Here is a 15,365-nt window from a genome sequence, read left to right as displayed (position 1 = left end):
TTGAAGGAAAGGAAAAGATAGGGCAACCCATCATTCCTTTTCCTTTAAGTCAGAAAGTGTTAATAGAATGTGCAAGTATCACAAAGTGAAATAAAAACAGTTGAGCTAATTTTGTGCAGTTTTGCCTACTGGTGAGAACAAAATACATCTCATGTATGAGCTACCAAATACAGATTATATAATTTTGGTGATTCTTCATGTGAATTAAATGCTCTCATATTTGCATTTAAAACCAGCATTGTGCCATGTACAGGTGAATGGTAAAATGTATGCTAATTATTTAAAATTCTATTCTTCTTTACTTAGAATGACATTAAATAGCAAATTTTAAAAATATCATGACAAATCATTGCTTTATATTTTAGTATGAATATATTGGTATCTTTAATAGCACTTTCCCCCTGCTTTTTGTATAAGGGGCCCTACATTTTCATTCTGCACCAGGCCTCACACATTATGTAGTTGGCTCTAGGTGCAGAAGCCAACTGAGGAATCTATGAGACAGGAAGGGGAAAGGAGAGAAAAGTGTCCCCCATTTGTCCCCAAAGGACAAGTTAAAGGAAAAGTAGAGGGTTTTGTCTTTCACCCTAATGTTTGCCAACATGTCTCTACCTCCCCATCTCCCAACAGAAACATTTCCTGGCACCCACTCACTAATCCAATTGACAAGATACTATATGTTACCGCAGGATGGTGTGCAAATAAGAGCTTCTGCTCTCGAACAAGAAAGTATCTAAGCTTCCATCTCTTGAAGGAGCTACAGTTCTTCAGCAGAGGACCTTCCTTCAGTATTTTCTGGAAGACACAAGCATATCATTGAGTAATTAAACCAATTTGTAACACTGTATTACTTGTTCTCTCATATGGGAAGATTAGATATCTAGAAGGCTTGATCTCTGTCACATATCTGAGAAATGGCCTGAAGACCAGGCAAGAGCACAAGGAAGTTAGTTCAATCAGAAAAGACACCGATTACCCTTGGATAACACATTCTCGATAATATAGGCTTCAAGTTTCTTAGGATACATAGCTCTAGAACCATGGAAAAAAATCTGCATTTATGGTAAGAGACTAGAGAAGAAGGACATGAACACATAAATACAAAAATAACATTATTAGATAAGAACAATTGGTAGGGGAAAAAGCTGAGTTCAGTAAAGGCAGATTTTCTGAAAGTGTCTAGGTTGTAGCTCTAGACAGGGCCTTCTTGTCAGCTCTTTTAGAGTGTTTCTTTTAGCATGTTAAGTTGGATCATGTCCCTTCCCTGCTCACAAAGCCTCCGACATCCTCCTAACACTCTTATAACCAAATCCAAAGTTCTTACCATGGCCTTTTGGTGACTCATGATCTGGTGAGTGAATAAAGACATAAAAATGGCACCAAAAGAGAACTTACCTTGTTATTACTTTCTTTACATATCTCAGTCTGACCACTGATTTTCTAGTTGCTTGCTGAACAGACTGACCCTAACCAAGCATAGATTTTACTTACTATTTTCACCACTGAGGAAGTTCTCAGTTACATTATAAGATAGAAAACCAACATGCAAGACTGCCATTTGGGAGAAGTACTTACCCCCCACCAAGCTAGAACCAAACCCATATTTAATGGACAAAGAGCCAGACTGAATTTAAGTCAGCAAACCAAGGCCCTACCATGAATTCCATCCATCATCTAAATTAGAATTCACGAATGAGTGGCCGTGGAAGTGTTTTGTTTGGACCATCTAGTGTTTTTCAAAGTTTTTAATTAGTTGATAATATTTAAAAGGTAGAAAATTTCATATAAAAATCCAGGTTTCCTATTTCTTTTTAAAATGAGAACATCTGGTAACAGTGGACTTATATTCTTACATAGCAACAATCTGCTGGAACTGAGTGGCAGCTGCCCTCTTCACATGGGGTGCCTGACTCCAGCAGGCATTCAAGTTTGGGACCCTGATCTAAACAATTCTTTGCCACTCCCATTCCCCCCAAACACACATGTATCTATACAGTCTGTTCAATTCTCTAATTAATTAGATAGTACTAATGGACAGAGGCTCTGCATGTCAACTAAAAAGTTAGTTCATGAGCAATCGCAATTACCTAAGTCTTCTTGATAATTTATGGAAGTTTCAAGGTTATTGTCCCACCCTTGAGATGCAAAAGAATGGTGCTGAGGAGTCAGGACAAAGAACAATAAGCTCTTGTGGGAAGCGGAGAGGTTGCACAGATTCTGTCTTTTATTCAAGTTATTCTGCTCTGTTCATTTTTAAATGCTTCCTTCACGGTTCTTATTTTGTCAAATATTATGTCCCCTGTACTAGCTCGTTTTACAGTTTTTGGTTGGATATTTTCCCCTCCCATCCATTTTCAGTTTAAAGCCTTGCAGCTCAGACTGGCAGGTGTCTACAGAACTATATTCTCCTGGCCTCTTCTGAGAAGCCCTCACCCTTAAAGAACTCATTTTTCAGGCATTGCAAGCCATTGACCAGTAAACTAAGACCTCCCACTTTATAACCTATGAATATGATAGCCCAAAAAGGCTCAGATTTTAGCTTAAGCATTTACCAAGCTCTTTCATATTACTATGAGCAAGAAAGATAATTGATCACCTTTCTTTAAGTTCCTATTTTATCTGCCTATACACCACATCTCCTCCCCTGGAAAATCATCCTACATGGCTATTCAGAGCCCATTCCCAATAAACTAGCACCCACCCCCTATTCAGGGAAACTTAGCCAAGCTCCACCAGTAACGGAACCAGAAGAGACAACAGAAATATATAGGAATAAGGTTTCTATATCTCACTGTAACTAAGATAGTATAAGTCTGAAATAGATTCTGATAAGTTAAGATGCACATTGTAAGCCCTAGAGAAACCACTAAGAAAATAACTTAAAACATATGTTAAAACCTCATGAAACAACAATGAAATACCACTACACATGTATCAGAATGGCTAAAATCTGAAACATTGACAACACCAAATGCTGGTGGGGATGTGGAGTAACAGGAACTCTCATTCATTGCTGGCAGGAATGCAAAATGGTATAGCCAGTTGGAAGACAGTTTGGCCATTTCTTACAAAATAAAATATAATTTTTACCGTATGATCTAGAAATTGCAATCCTTGGTATTTATCCAGATGCACTGAAAACTTATGTCCATGCAAAAACCTGCTCATGAATGTTTACAGCAGCTTTGTTCTTAATTGCCAAAACGCGGAAGCAACCAAAATGTCCTTCAATAGGTGAATGGACAAATAGAATGTGGTACATCCATTCAACAGAATATTATTCAACAATAAAAAGAAATGTGCTATCAAGCCACATAAAAACATGGAGGAACCTTAAATTCACATTGTTAAGTAAAAGAAGCCAATCTGAAAGGGCTCTATACTCTATCAATCCAACTACATGACATTCTGGAAAGGCAAAACTATAGGGACAGTAAAAAGCTCAATGGCTGCCAGAGGTTCAAGGGGAGTTAGGAAAGGATGAATAAGTGGAGCACAGGAGATTTTTTTTAGGCAGTGAAATTACTCTGCATGACACTATAATGATGGATACATGTCATTATACATTTGTCCAAACCCATAGAATGTACAATATCAAGAGTGATCCTTAATGTAAACTATGAACTTCAGTTAATATTGATGTAATAATAATAATCATAACAATGGCTCATCAATCATGACAAATGTACCACACTAATGCGAGATGTTAATAAGAGGGGGAACTGAGAGAGAGTGAGGGGGTTCTTTACTTTCCACTCCATTTTTTAGTAAACCTAAAACTGCTCAAAAAACTATCTATTAATTTTAAAAACATGAATAAGAAAAAACAGCCAGGGAAATTCTGAAAAAGAAAAGTAATTAAAAGGGAACTAACTGCTGTTTAGATTTTAAAACCTAGTATAAAGCTACAATCATTTAAAAAATCATTAAAGGAACTAAAACGTTAAAATTATTAAAGGAATGTAAACAAGTATCCATGTGACGTTGCAGGGGCATGAATGTGTAGAATATTCATTCAAAAATAAAACAAACAAAAACAATGTCTACACTTGTCTATTTAGGGAAGTGGCTGTTTGAGTTCTTTAAGGGGAGAAGAGATGGCAGGAATGAGGCCACCTCTTTTATACCTCATACCCAGGATGTGAAGGCATGAGAAGGGGAGAGTTTCAATGTGTGTCTACTACTGTAAATGGAGGAGGATTCCTGAAGTGAGTGGTAAGGTCACGGAGGTGCCTTGCAATAATAAATAATTCTAAATAATAACAATAATAAGAAGAACAATAATGGATTATTATTATTATGAACACATTTTAGATCAAGTCTGGAACTACTCTGGCAGATGATATAGCTTGTCAACACAAAATTTATATTCCCTTGGCACCAGAACATGGTTGGCAGCCTGTGGGAATAGATCTTCTTTTGCCTATCAACTTACTTTGTTTCTGTCAAAAGCTAAATTACTATCTAGAAGTGGGAGGGAATAGTCAACTGTGACGGAAACAGAATGTCAATGTTAGGGAGTAGGTAAGCTCTGTGGTTCTCGAATTGTTTAGGTTACTAAACCTCTTTACCAAGTTAAAAGACCCAAGAGGGCATTGACAGAAGAAACCAAATGAAGTACTAGTGCCTCGAATAACATAATAATAAAGCTAAAACCTGGTTTTTGTTCTGTACAAGCAGATTTGACCCAATACACCTTACATTATGGAGATTAACACTACATGAGGCCAACTTTCAGGTTATCTGGAAACAAGTAAGCAGGGATCATACATTTTAAAAACTACTGATTCCTTTCCATCTTTATAACTTTTAACCCTGTGTTCCCCAGAGAAATGCTGCAAAAGACCCCTTTTATCCTCCTTTCAACTGCCTTCCCTTCCCCACTACTGCCACAACCAGCTCTCTCCTACTCTTGTTCCTTTCAGGGGTAGGATGGTGGGAGCGGGAGGTGATGAAAATGTGAGGAAAGAGATTTGTTTCTCTGAAAGATTCCCAGAACCCTGGACCTTCTGGTTCCTCCAGAAAATTCCTGGACCATGGTGATTTGAAATACTTACTGAAAGAAGCAGAATTCAGCCTCTTCTCCCTAGCTACTTCCTTCAATCCACCTTTAGTAGTAATGATCACTCTTTAATTCCCCTTCCTAATACTTAAGAAATGTTCTCTTTTTCTTCCTTCACCTGTGCCCTGCTAATTAATCACATCCTGTTTTCCATCCAAGGATTCAGCAAATCATTAAAATCTTCAGTTCTCGTTCTATGAATCTAGCATTTGCCACAGTCAAGAAAAGAAGGACTTTGCGATGCATCTTTCATTGGATGGACTGCTTCATCTATCTTTTCCCAGTTCCTATTGTTGACTCTACCTTTTGCTAGGCTCTGTCAGGCAGTTAAAGAAGTTGCAGGCATGTTCCCTGTCTCAAAGATATGGATGATAGGAGTGGAGGGGAAGGGACTGATAATTCCTGTAGTGAAACATAAAGTAATGTGAGCTCAGAGAATCATTCAGAAGAGCTATGGGACCTTCATGTTCATTGCCCTAAATGCTTACCCTCTGATTCAAATGAGGGGTTCCACCAAAACAGTGGCCATCCACTCATATACCCTGTCATTGGGTATACCAGCCAAATCCCAGTGATCTCCTGTTTGTCTCATGATATTAAACTGGTCACTTTTGATGCACAAGCTTAAAGTACAGGGCTGTCTATTCAATGCCATTAGAAGGCTAGTTGGTAATAGAAAACTCAACAAGACCTAGTCAAGAGTGTGGAAAACTGGAGGGCCCAAACCCAGTTGCTACTAAGTTCTAGGCTGCCGTGTTTGAATGCTGAACAGCGTTACCAGCTCATTACATTCTTCAAGACAAGCTGGCAATCCAGGTTTTTTTTGTGTGAAATTTTGTAATTTTGAAATGTTAGCAACTAATTAAAATTAGGAAAAAAAAAAAAACTGTAAGAGCCAAACAAAACATATATGCAGGCCAAGGATGGCCTATAGGGAACCAGTTTGAAACCGCTGAACTGTCATGTCAGAGACATGACTTTGATAAGCCAGTCCTCAAATCCATTACTCCCAGAAACTTCCACAGCATGTGAGTTCAGAGCTTGTGTATGAAGAGCCTATACATGTGAGATATACATTACCAAGCTGGGAACAGATAAATGTTGATGTGATTTATGTATAGTAGGGAGAAGGTTAGAATGCCATAGTAAGAGTTTCGTAAGTTCTAAACACAGGCTCTGTATCGTCAGCTCTGAACTACAAATACCCAAACCCAGATCTCGGAGAAGGTAAAGTGCCTGTATTCCTTTTCTTTATAAACTCTGTCTTCCTTTAGGGAAAATTATCTACTAAACCAATTAAACAACAGTTTATTTAGAAACCCAATAAGAAGCCCCAGGAAGCCAATTTGGACAGGCAGAAGCTAAAAATAAAATACGTGCACACGAAACAACCTTTACCTGCTTAGGGCTACTAAACTGAAGAAGGACCTGAGATGAAAATTGGAAGAAACAAGCAAATAAGCAACACATCCTGCAAAAGGAGGTATTGGAGGAAGAGCCCTTATCTATCCCCTAAGAGGATTTGCACAGTGCTTCCTGGGCCCTGACCTCTTGCAAATAACATCATCTCATTGCCCTCTTAGATGCTTGGACATTTTGTTATTTTGCTCAAAGACCCACAATTATGAAATTCTGGTGGACTCTGTGCTTCCTCTTCCCATGGCAAGGCAACTGGGAGTGCCTGGTTAATCAGTATGCTCATGACAGGGTGAACACATACCCCACCCCACATCCTGCCAAAGTTTGTCCTGAAAGACAAGACCATAGATAGCTAAGAATTAAAAAGTGTTCTGTGAACAGCCCTGAATACTCAGTACTAGAACTGTTAATGAGTTTGCTTCCAAGAGGTAGATGGTAATTCTAATTTTTCTAAAGACCTAAAGTTCCATGGTGAGCAAAAGGGGAGTTCTCCGTTTATATATTTTTTTTAAGTGACTGTCCAAGATTGACTGGAAGAGTAATTAGAATTCACATATATACAGCACTTTGCAATTGATAAAGTGCTTTTACTTTTGTTGTCGAATCTTCTCAGAAGCCCTCTGAAGTAGGGCATCTTCCTCGATTCTGTCCTGTGAAAGACACTCTGAACTTAGTTTCTTTAAGTGGCTTGCCCATATATTTTTATCTTTAAGACATTATTAAAGAATTTGAAATTTTTCCTCTCAAATAGATTGTCCATATTTGTTTTACACTTTTGAGACTTTGCAGCGTCTCAGGGCTGAGTTATTTGTCGGAAGAAAACATCTCTAATGTTATGATGAAAGGCAATGAGGAATAGGACTTGACATGGGAAATGTTGCTTGCTGGCCACCTTTACAGGCACACGGCTATCTCAGAAAATAGGACACACCTGTAATCCTCTTGGTCCAAGCTGTCACATTCCTGTGGCAATATCTGTGATGCCGCAGATAGGGAGAAATTAGGAAGGATTGTAGGATCCTTGTACATACCTGAGGCTTCTTAAACCAGAAGGTTTCCTAATCCTTCCTGCCAGTTCTAGCCAACATTAAAGCCCAAATAACACTGTGGTCTCTACTATTAAACTCTCAAGCCTGGCTGTTTTGTAGTGGGAGTGAGTATGGTGCTAATTTGTGTATAGTCCCCTAGTTCAATCACCACAGAGATCAAATGTTTCTGCCAAAACTATGGCAGCCCTTGCAGAGAAGGTTTGAAAAGCTATGCTTCAGTTTCATTTTGGATCCTCAAATACATTACTCCCAGAAACTCCCTCACCATGATACAGGTAGTCTCTCTCCCTGATACTCTCTACAACTCAGCATGCATAAATTAATTGCCAACAGTGAGGGTAAGCATTTTCCTTTCCCTATATTTATAAAATATCTTCTATAAAATATCTCAACTGTAAAGCCACCAAATTGCCTATATAATTAACACCTGCCTGATGATTAATTGGGAAAGGTCAGGTATAGCTGCTGCAATGACCATTTCCTATGCTTCTCCCAAGTCCCCAAAGCTTCTAAAATCTATGTCTGTGTTTCTGTGGCTTGGTTGGTTTTTGATGCATGAGGCTTTGGGGAATCCTTTACTCTTTCCCAGCAAAAGGAACCCCTGCTACATAGCCAAATTAAATTCCACCCCCACCCAATCAAAAAGTAGGCAAGTGCCATGACATGCACTACTACCTGCTATTAGCTGGCTGTGCTTCTGTTTTAATTTCTCATGCTACCCTTGTGAGGGAGGCTGGATCAAGTTGGGGGATGAGCAGGTTATCACTCCCCAAGTGAGAATCTATGTGCTCTGTGGGGGAGGTCAGCTTTCTGCCTATGGCTCCTTCAGTCCAAAAACTTGGAACATCTATTCATTTTACTTTGGGGGTGGGGGTGATGGGAAGAAAACCGTTTCCTAACTCAAGCCTGCCAAAGTTGATTCAGTGCAAGTGTTTGATTTGGTTAGAATGCAACTCTGAGTGCTTTAGGCTTTAAGAAAGGTCAGACCCTCTGCTTCACTTAAAGCTTTTCATTGTCCAGGGTCCTGTTTAAGGGGTAGGAAATAGACAGACTGGCTCCAGCACTTACCAGCTGTGTGACCTTGGGCAAACCACTTAACCTCTCTGAGCCTCGATTTTCTTGTCTGTTAGATGAGGATACCCCACAAAGCATGTGCCTGCCACTCTTTACTTATTTTATTTTATTTTATTTTTCACCAAAAATTCTTTAATAAGCTCTATAGTTAGGTCCATAATATAATGATATATAAAGCATGTTAAAATAACAGAATGCTTCTCAAAAATTAAAGAAAATTCTAACTATATTCCATTTAATTTTAGCATTATGTGTATTTTATTATATTCTAGCTCTAAAAAAGTGGTGATCTATGTACAATCTACATATAAACAATTTTCAACTAATCTTTTTTTTTTAAATTTTATTTTGTCAATATACATTGTAGCTGATTATTGCTCTCCATCACCAAAACCTCCCTCCCTTCTCTCTCCCCCCTCCCCCCCAACAATGTCCTTTCTGTTTGCTTGTCGTATCATCTTCAAGTAATTGTGGTTGTGATATCTTCTCCACCCCCGTTTGTGTGTGTGTGTGTGTGTGTGTGTGTGTGTGTGTGTGAATTTATATATTAATTTTTAGCTCCCACCAATAAGTGAGAACATGTGGTATTTCTCTTTCTGTGCCTGACTTGTTTCACTTAATATAATTCTCTCAAGGTCCATCCATGTTGTTGCAAATGGCAGTATTTCATTCGTTTTTATAGCTGAGTAGTATTCCATTGTGTAGATGTACCACATTTTCCGTATCCACTCATCTGATGATGGGCATTTGGGCTGGTTCCAACTCTTGGCTATTGTAAAGAGTGCTGCAATGAAAATTGGGGAACAGGTATACCTTCGACTTGATGATTTCCATTCCTCTGGGTATATTCCCAACAGTGGGATAGCTGGGTCGTATGGTAGATCTATCTGCAATTGTGTGAGGAACCTCCATACCATTTTCCATAGAGGCTGCACCATTTTGCAGTCCCACCAACAATGTATGAGAGTTCCTTTTTCTCCGCAACCTCGCCAGCATTTATCGTTCAGTCTTTTGGATTTTAGCCATCCTAACTGGGGTTAGATGGTATCTCAATGTGGTTTTGATTTGCATTTCCCGGATGCTGAGTGATGTTGAGCATTTTTTCATATGTCTGTTGGCCTTTTGTATATCTTCCTTAGAGAAATGCCTACTTAGCTCTTTTGCCCATTTTTTAATTGGGTTGCTTGTTTTCTTCTTGTAAAGTTGTTTGAGTTCCTTATATATTCTGGATATTAATCCTTTGTCAGATGTATATTTTGCAAATATTTTCTCCCACTCTGTTGGTTGTCTTTTAACTCTGTTAATTGTTTCTTTTGCTGTGCAGAAGCTTTTTAGTTTGATATAATCCCATTTGTTTATTTTTCCTTTGGTTGCCCGTGCTTTTGGGGTCGTATTCATGAAGTTTGTGCCCACTCCTATTTCCTGAAGTGTTTCTCCTATGTTTTCTTTAAGAAGTTTTATTGTTTCAGGGTGTATATTTAAATCCTTAATCCATTTTGAGTTGATTTTAGTATATGGTGAGAGGTATGGATCTAGTTTCATTCTCCTGCATATAGAAATCCAGTTATCCCAGCACCATTTGCTGAAGAGGCAGTCCCTTCCCCAGTGAATAGGCTTGGTGCCTTTGTCAAAGATCAGATGGAAGTAAGTGTGTGGGTTGATTTCTGGATTCTCTATTCTATTCCTTTGGTCAGTGTGTCTGTTTTTATGCCAGTACAATACTGTTTTGGTTATTATAGCTTTGTAGTATAGCTTAAAGTCAGGTAGTGTTATGCCTCCAGCTTTATTTTTTTTTTGCTCAGCATTGCTTTGGCTATGCGTGGTCTTTTATTGTTCCATATAAATGTCTGGATAGTTTTTTCCATTTCTGAGAAAAATGTCTTGGGAATTTTGATGGGGATTGCATTGAATTTGTATATCACTTTGGGTAGTATGGACATTTTCACTATGTTGATTCTTCCAATCCAAGAGCATGGGATATCTTTCCACCTTCTTGTATCCTCTCTAATTTCTCTCAGCAGTGGTTTGTAGTTCTCATTATAGAGATTTTTGACCTCCTTGGTTAACTCAATTCCTAAGTATTTTATTTTTTTGTTGGCTATTGTAAATGGGCAGGCTTTCTTGATTTATCGTTCTGCATGTTCACTATTGGAGAAAAGAAATGCTACTGATTTTTGTGTGTTGATTTTGTATCCTGCTAGTGTGCTGAAATCATTTATCAATTCCAACAGTTTTTTTGTGGAGGTTTTAGGCTGTTCTATATATAGGATCATGTCATCTGCAAACAGGGACAGTTTGACTTCATCTTTTCCAATCTGGATGCCCTTTATTTCCTTCTCTTCTCTGATTGCTCTGGCTAGTACTTCCAAAACTATGTTGAATAGAAGTGGTGAGAGTGGGCATCCTTGTCTAGTTCCTGTTCTTAAAGGAAAAGCTTTCAGCTTTTCCCCATTCAGGATGATATTGGCAGTGGGTTTATCATATATGGCTTTGATTATGTTGAGATACTTTCCCTCTATACCTAACTTATAGAGGGTCTTTGTCATGAATGAGTGCTGAACTTTATCAAATGCTTTTTCAGCATCTATAGAGATGATCATATGGTCCTTGTGTTTGAGTTTATTAATATGGTGTATCACATTTATTGATTTGCGTATGTTGAACTAACCTTGCATCCCTGGGATGAATCCCACTTGATCATGATGAATAATTTTACGTATGTGTTGCTGTATTCTGTTTGCTAGTATTTTAGTGAGGATTTTTGCATCTATATTCATCAAGGATATCGGCCTGTAGTTTTCTTTTTGGGTTATATCTTTACCTGGTTATGGTATCAGGATGATGTTTGCTTCATAGAATGAGTTTGGGAGATTTGGGTCCGTTTTAATCTTTTGGAATAGTTTGTAAAGAATCGGTGTCAATTCCTCTTTGAATGTTTGGTAAAATTCTGCTGTGAATCCATCTGGTCCTGGGCTTTTCTTTGTTGGGAGCCTTCTGATAACAGCTTCAATCTCCTTTATTGTTATTGGTCTGTTCAAATTTTCTACGTCTTCATGGTTCAGTTTTGGGAGCTTGTGTGTGTCCAGAAATTTATCCATTTCCTCCAGATTTTCAAATTTGTTGGCCTATAGTTGTTTATAGTAGGCTCGAATGATTCCTTGTATTTCAGATGAATCAGTTGTAATATCGCCTTTTTCATTTCTAATTTTGGTTATTTGAGTCTTCTCTCTTCTTTTTTTTTGTTAGCCATGCTAATGGTTTGTCAATTTTATTTATCTTTTCAAAAAACCAACTTTTTGATTCGTTGATATTTTCAATTGTTTTTTGGTTTTCAATTTCATTCAGTTCTGCTCTGATCTTAATGATTTCTTTCCATCTGCTAACTTTAGGTTTGGATTGTTCTTGTTTTTCTAGTTCTTTAAGGTGAAGTGTTAGCTTGTTCACTTGCCATCTTTCCATTCTTCTGAAGTGAGTGTTTAATGCAATAAATTTTCCCCTCAATACTGCCTTTGCAGTATCCCACAGGTTTTGGTATGATGTATCATTGTTTTCATTAGTTTCAATAAATTTTTTGATTTCCTGCTTGATTTCTTCTTGGACCCATATGTCATTAAGTAGAATGCTGTTTAATTTCCATGTGTTTGTATAGTTTCCAGAGTTTCGTTTGTTATTAATTTCTAGTTTTAATCCATTGTTGTCTGAGAAGATACATAGGAAAATTCCAATTTTTTTGAATTTATTGAGACTTGATTTGTGACCTAATATGTGATCTATCCTGGAGAATGATCCATGTGCTGATGAGAAAAATGAATATTCTGAGGTTGTTGGGTGGAATGTTCTGTAGATATCTACCAATTCCAATTGGTCTAGAGTCTTGTTTAGATCTTGTGTTTCTCTACTGATTCTTTGCCTAGATGATCTGTCTAATATTGACAGTGGGGTGTTCAGGTCCCCTGCTATTATGGTATTAGTGTCTATTTCCTTCTTTAGGTCTAATAGAGTTTGTTTTATAAATCTGGCTGCTCCAACATTGGGTGCATACATATTTATGATTGTTATGTCTTCTTGATGGATCAGTCCTTTTATCATTAAGTAGTGTCCCTCATTGTCTCTTTTTATGGTTTTTAGTTTAAAGTCTATTTTGTCAGATATCAGAATAGCTACTCCAGCTCGTTTTTCTTTTCTGTTTGTATGGTAAATCTTTTTCCATCCTTTCACTCTTAGTCTCTGTGAATCTTTATGGGTGAGCTGGGTCTCTTGTAGGCAGCATATAGTTGGGTCCTCCTTTTTGATCCAGTCAGCCAATCTCTGTCTTTTAATTGGGGAATTTAAGCCTTTTACATTAAGAGTTGTTATTGAAAGGTGTTGATTTATTCCTAGCATTTTATTGGTTGTTTGGTTGTCTTAGGTGTCTTTTGTTCCTTGCTTTCTGATTTACTGTTTGGTTTCTTTGTTTGTTGGTTCCTTAGGTTGTAGATAGTGTTTTTGTTTGCTTGTTTACTCTTCATGAATGCCATTTTTATTATACTAGTGGGTGTTGATTTTTCTTGGGTTTTTATGGCAGTGGTAGTTATTTTTCAGGAACCAAACCCAGTAATCCCTTGAGGATTTCTTGTAAGGGTGGTCGTGTGGTAGTGAACTCCCACAGTTTTTGTTTGTCTGAGAAATATACTATTTGCCCTTCATTTTGGAAGGATAGCCTTGCAGGGTAAAGTATTCTTGGATGGCAATCTTTGTCTTTTAGTATTTTGAATATATCATCCCATTCCTTTCTAGCTTTTAGGGTTTGTGATGAAAAGTCTGATGTTAGCCTGATTGGGGCTCCCTTATAGGTGATTTGATGCTTCTCTCTTGCAGCTTTTAAGATTCTCACTTTGTCTCTGAGTTTTGCCAATTTGATTATAACATGTCTTGGAGAAGGCATTTTTGGGTTGAATACGTTTGGAGATCGTTGAGCTTCCTGGATCTGAAGATCTGTGATTTTTCCTATACCTGGGAAGTTTTCTGCCACTATTTTGTTGAATATGTTTTCAACGGAATCTCCATTTTCCTCCCCTCCTGGAATACCCAGGACTCTTATATTTGAGCGCTTAATGTTGTCTGATATCTCTCTCAGAATTTCTTCAATGTCTTTGATTCTTTTTTCTTTCTTTTTGTCTGCTTGTGTTATTTCAGACAGCCCATCTTCAAGTTCAGAGGTTCTCTCTTCAACTTCAACAAGCCTGCTGGTTAAACTCTCCGTTGTGTTTTTTATTTCGCTGAATAACTTCTTCAGTTCAGCAAGTTCTGCTACATTTTTTTTCAGGACATTGATTTCCTTGTACATTTCCTCTTTCAGATCCTGTATGCTTTTCCTCATTTCATCATGATGTCTAGCTGAGTTTTCTTGTATCTCATTCAGTTTCCTTAGAATTATCACTCGAAATTCCTTGTCAGTTATTTCAAGGGCTTCTTGTTCTATAGGATCTAGCGTTTGTGATTTATTAACTTTTGGTGGTGTACTTTCTTGATTTTTTGTATTTCTGGTATCTTTTTTTTTGGTGTTTATTCATTGTGGCAGGGGGTTTCACAGTTCACCGGTTTGAGACTAATGACTAACTAGGATGTTGCTGTGGTTGCCAATTTCGTATGGCTCCCTCCGTGACTGCTCAGTTGGCCTCTAGTGTCTTGTGTGTGTGGTTGCCTTGGGTCCTGGGCTTCTCCAGGGAGCCACCTTTCTGGTCAGCTTGGACTCTGCTGGGCTGGTGGATCACGTACCACAGGGTGTGTGATCTCTGTCGAGCTTTCACTTCCTGTGCAGGACTTCTCCCTGTTCCGTGTGCTCTGGCCCAGGCTGTTGGATCGTGCAGTGGCGACCCCACTGGGTGTGTGGTTTCTGTCGAGTCTCCGCCTCCCTGGCCGCACGTCTCCCCACTCTGTGCGCACTGTGCTGGGCTGGGGCGTGTCTTCTGCACCCCTCGTCTATTAGCTGGGCCTTCAAGACCCTGCTCGGCACCGCCTCACCCAGGAAGTCTACCAGGTTTCTGCTAGGCACAGACGACTGGTCGCTCTGGGTGCCTTTGTAGCACTGTGTAGATCTTTCTCGGGTCTTGTTCACCTTTGTATCCCCCCGGCATAGACCGAGTCTAGCACCCTCCTTCAGCCAGATCTCCGGCAGGTTCAAGCGGACCTGGGAACTCTCCTACCACACTGTTCCCAACCAGAAATTCGTTAGGCTTTTTTCCGAACTGGTGGCTGCAGAGATGGTATCTGCCTCCCAGTAACAGGAAGTTTACCGGGGGCGGAGTCCAGGGTGTGGTGGAGTGACAGTTGGCCCACCCGTACTTCCTTGCCCTCCCGACACTGGCCGGGGACGCCCCATGCCACCAGCCCCGCCAGAGAACCGCGGAGGGAGTGGGAGGGGAGGCCAGCCCGCAGGCTCCGGAAAGCCCCGTGCCGGGCCAAGCAGGTGGGAAGGCTCAGTGATGGCCGAGCCGGGCGGAGCTGCCCCGCACCTGGGAAAATGGAGGCAGCCCTGGGGCGGTGAGTGGCCTGGTGATGCAGGCGGGAGCCGGGTGGGCGTCAGCCCCCCAAAGAGAGCTGGGCTAGGGGTCACTCACAGGGTTGTGCCAGGTCGGGTGCTCACTCTCTGTCTCTGGTTTGTTGCCTTCCCTGTTCTCGGCCACTGCCGCCTCGGGCTGTTCAGTCGCGGCGCGGCTCGGGCGCTCCCAGGAATCTTCTTTAATGCCGGCCTGAAACCTTGAATCCTGAATAGGGCAGCT

General features: G+C 39.6%; 1 protein-coding gene across 1 annotated transcript in view; it reads right to left on the bottom strand.

Annotated features, from left to right (window-relative positions):
* Positions 1–15,365, bottom strand: part of DGKK (diacylglycerol kinase kappa) — a 138,475-nt gene that overhangs the window by 82,042 nt on the left and 41,068 nt on the right. Inside the window, exon 2 of the mRNA XM_063084423.1 lies at positions 685–795. Within this exon, the coding sequence (XP_062940493.1) occupies positions 685–795 (111 nt within the window). The remainder of the gene's footprint in view (positions 1–684; positions 796–15,365) is intronic.

This window comes from Cynocephalus volans, chromosome X (assembly GCF_027409185.1).
Source record: "Cynocephalus volans isolate mCynVol1 chromosome X, mCynVol1.pri, whole genome shotgun sequence".
NCBI lineage: Eukaryota > Metazoa > Chordata > Mammalia > Dermoptera > Cynocephalidae > Cynocephalus > Cynocephalus volans.
Note: the sequence above shows the minus strand (reverse complement) of the source record. Positions and strands in the feature narration are given on the sequence as shown.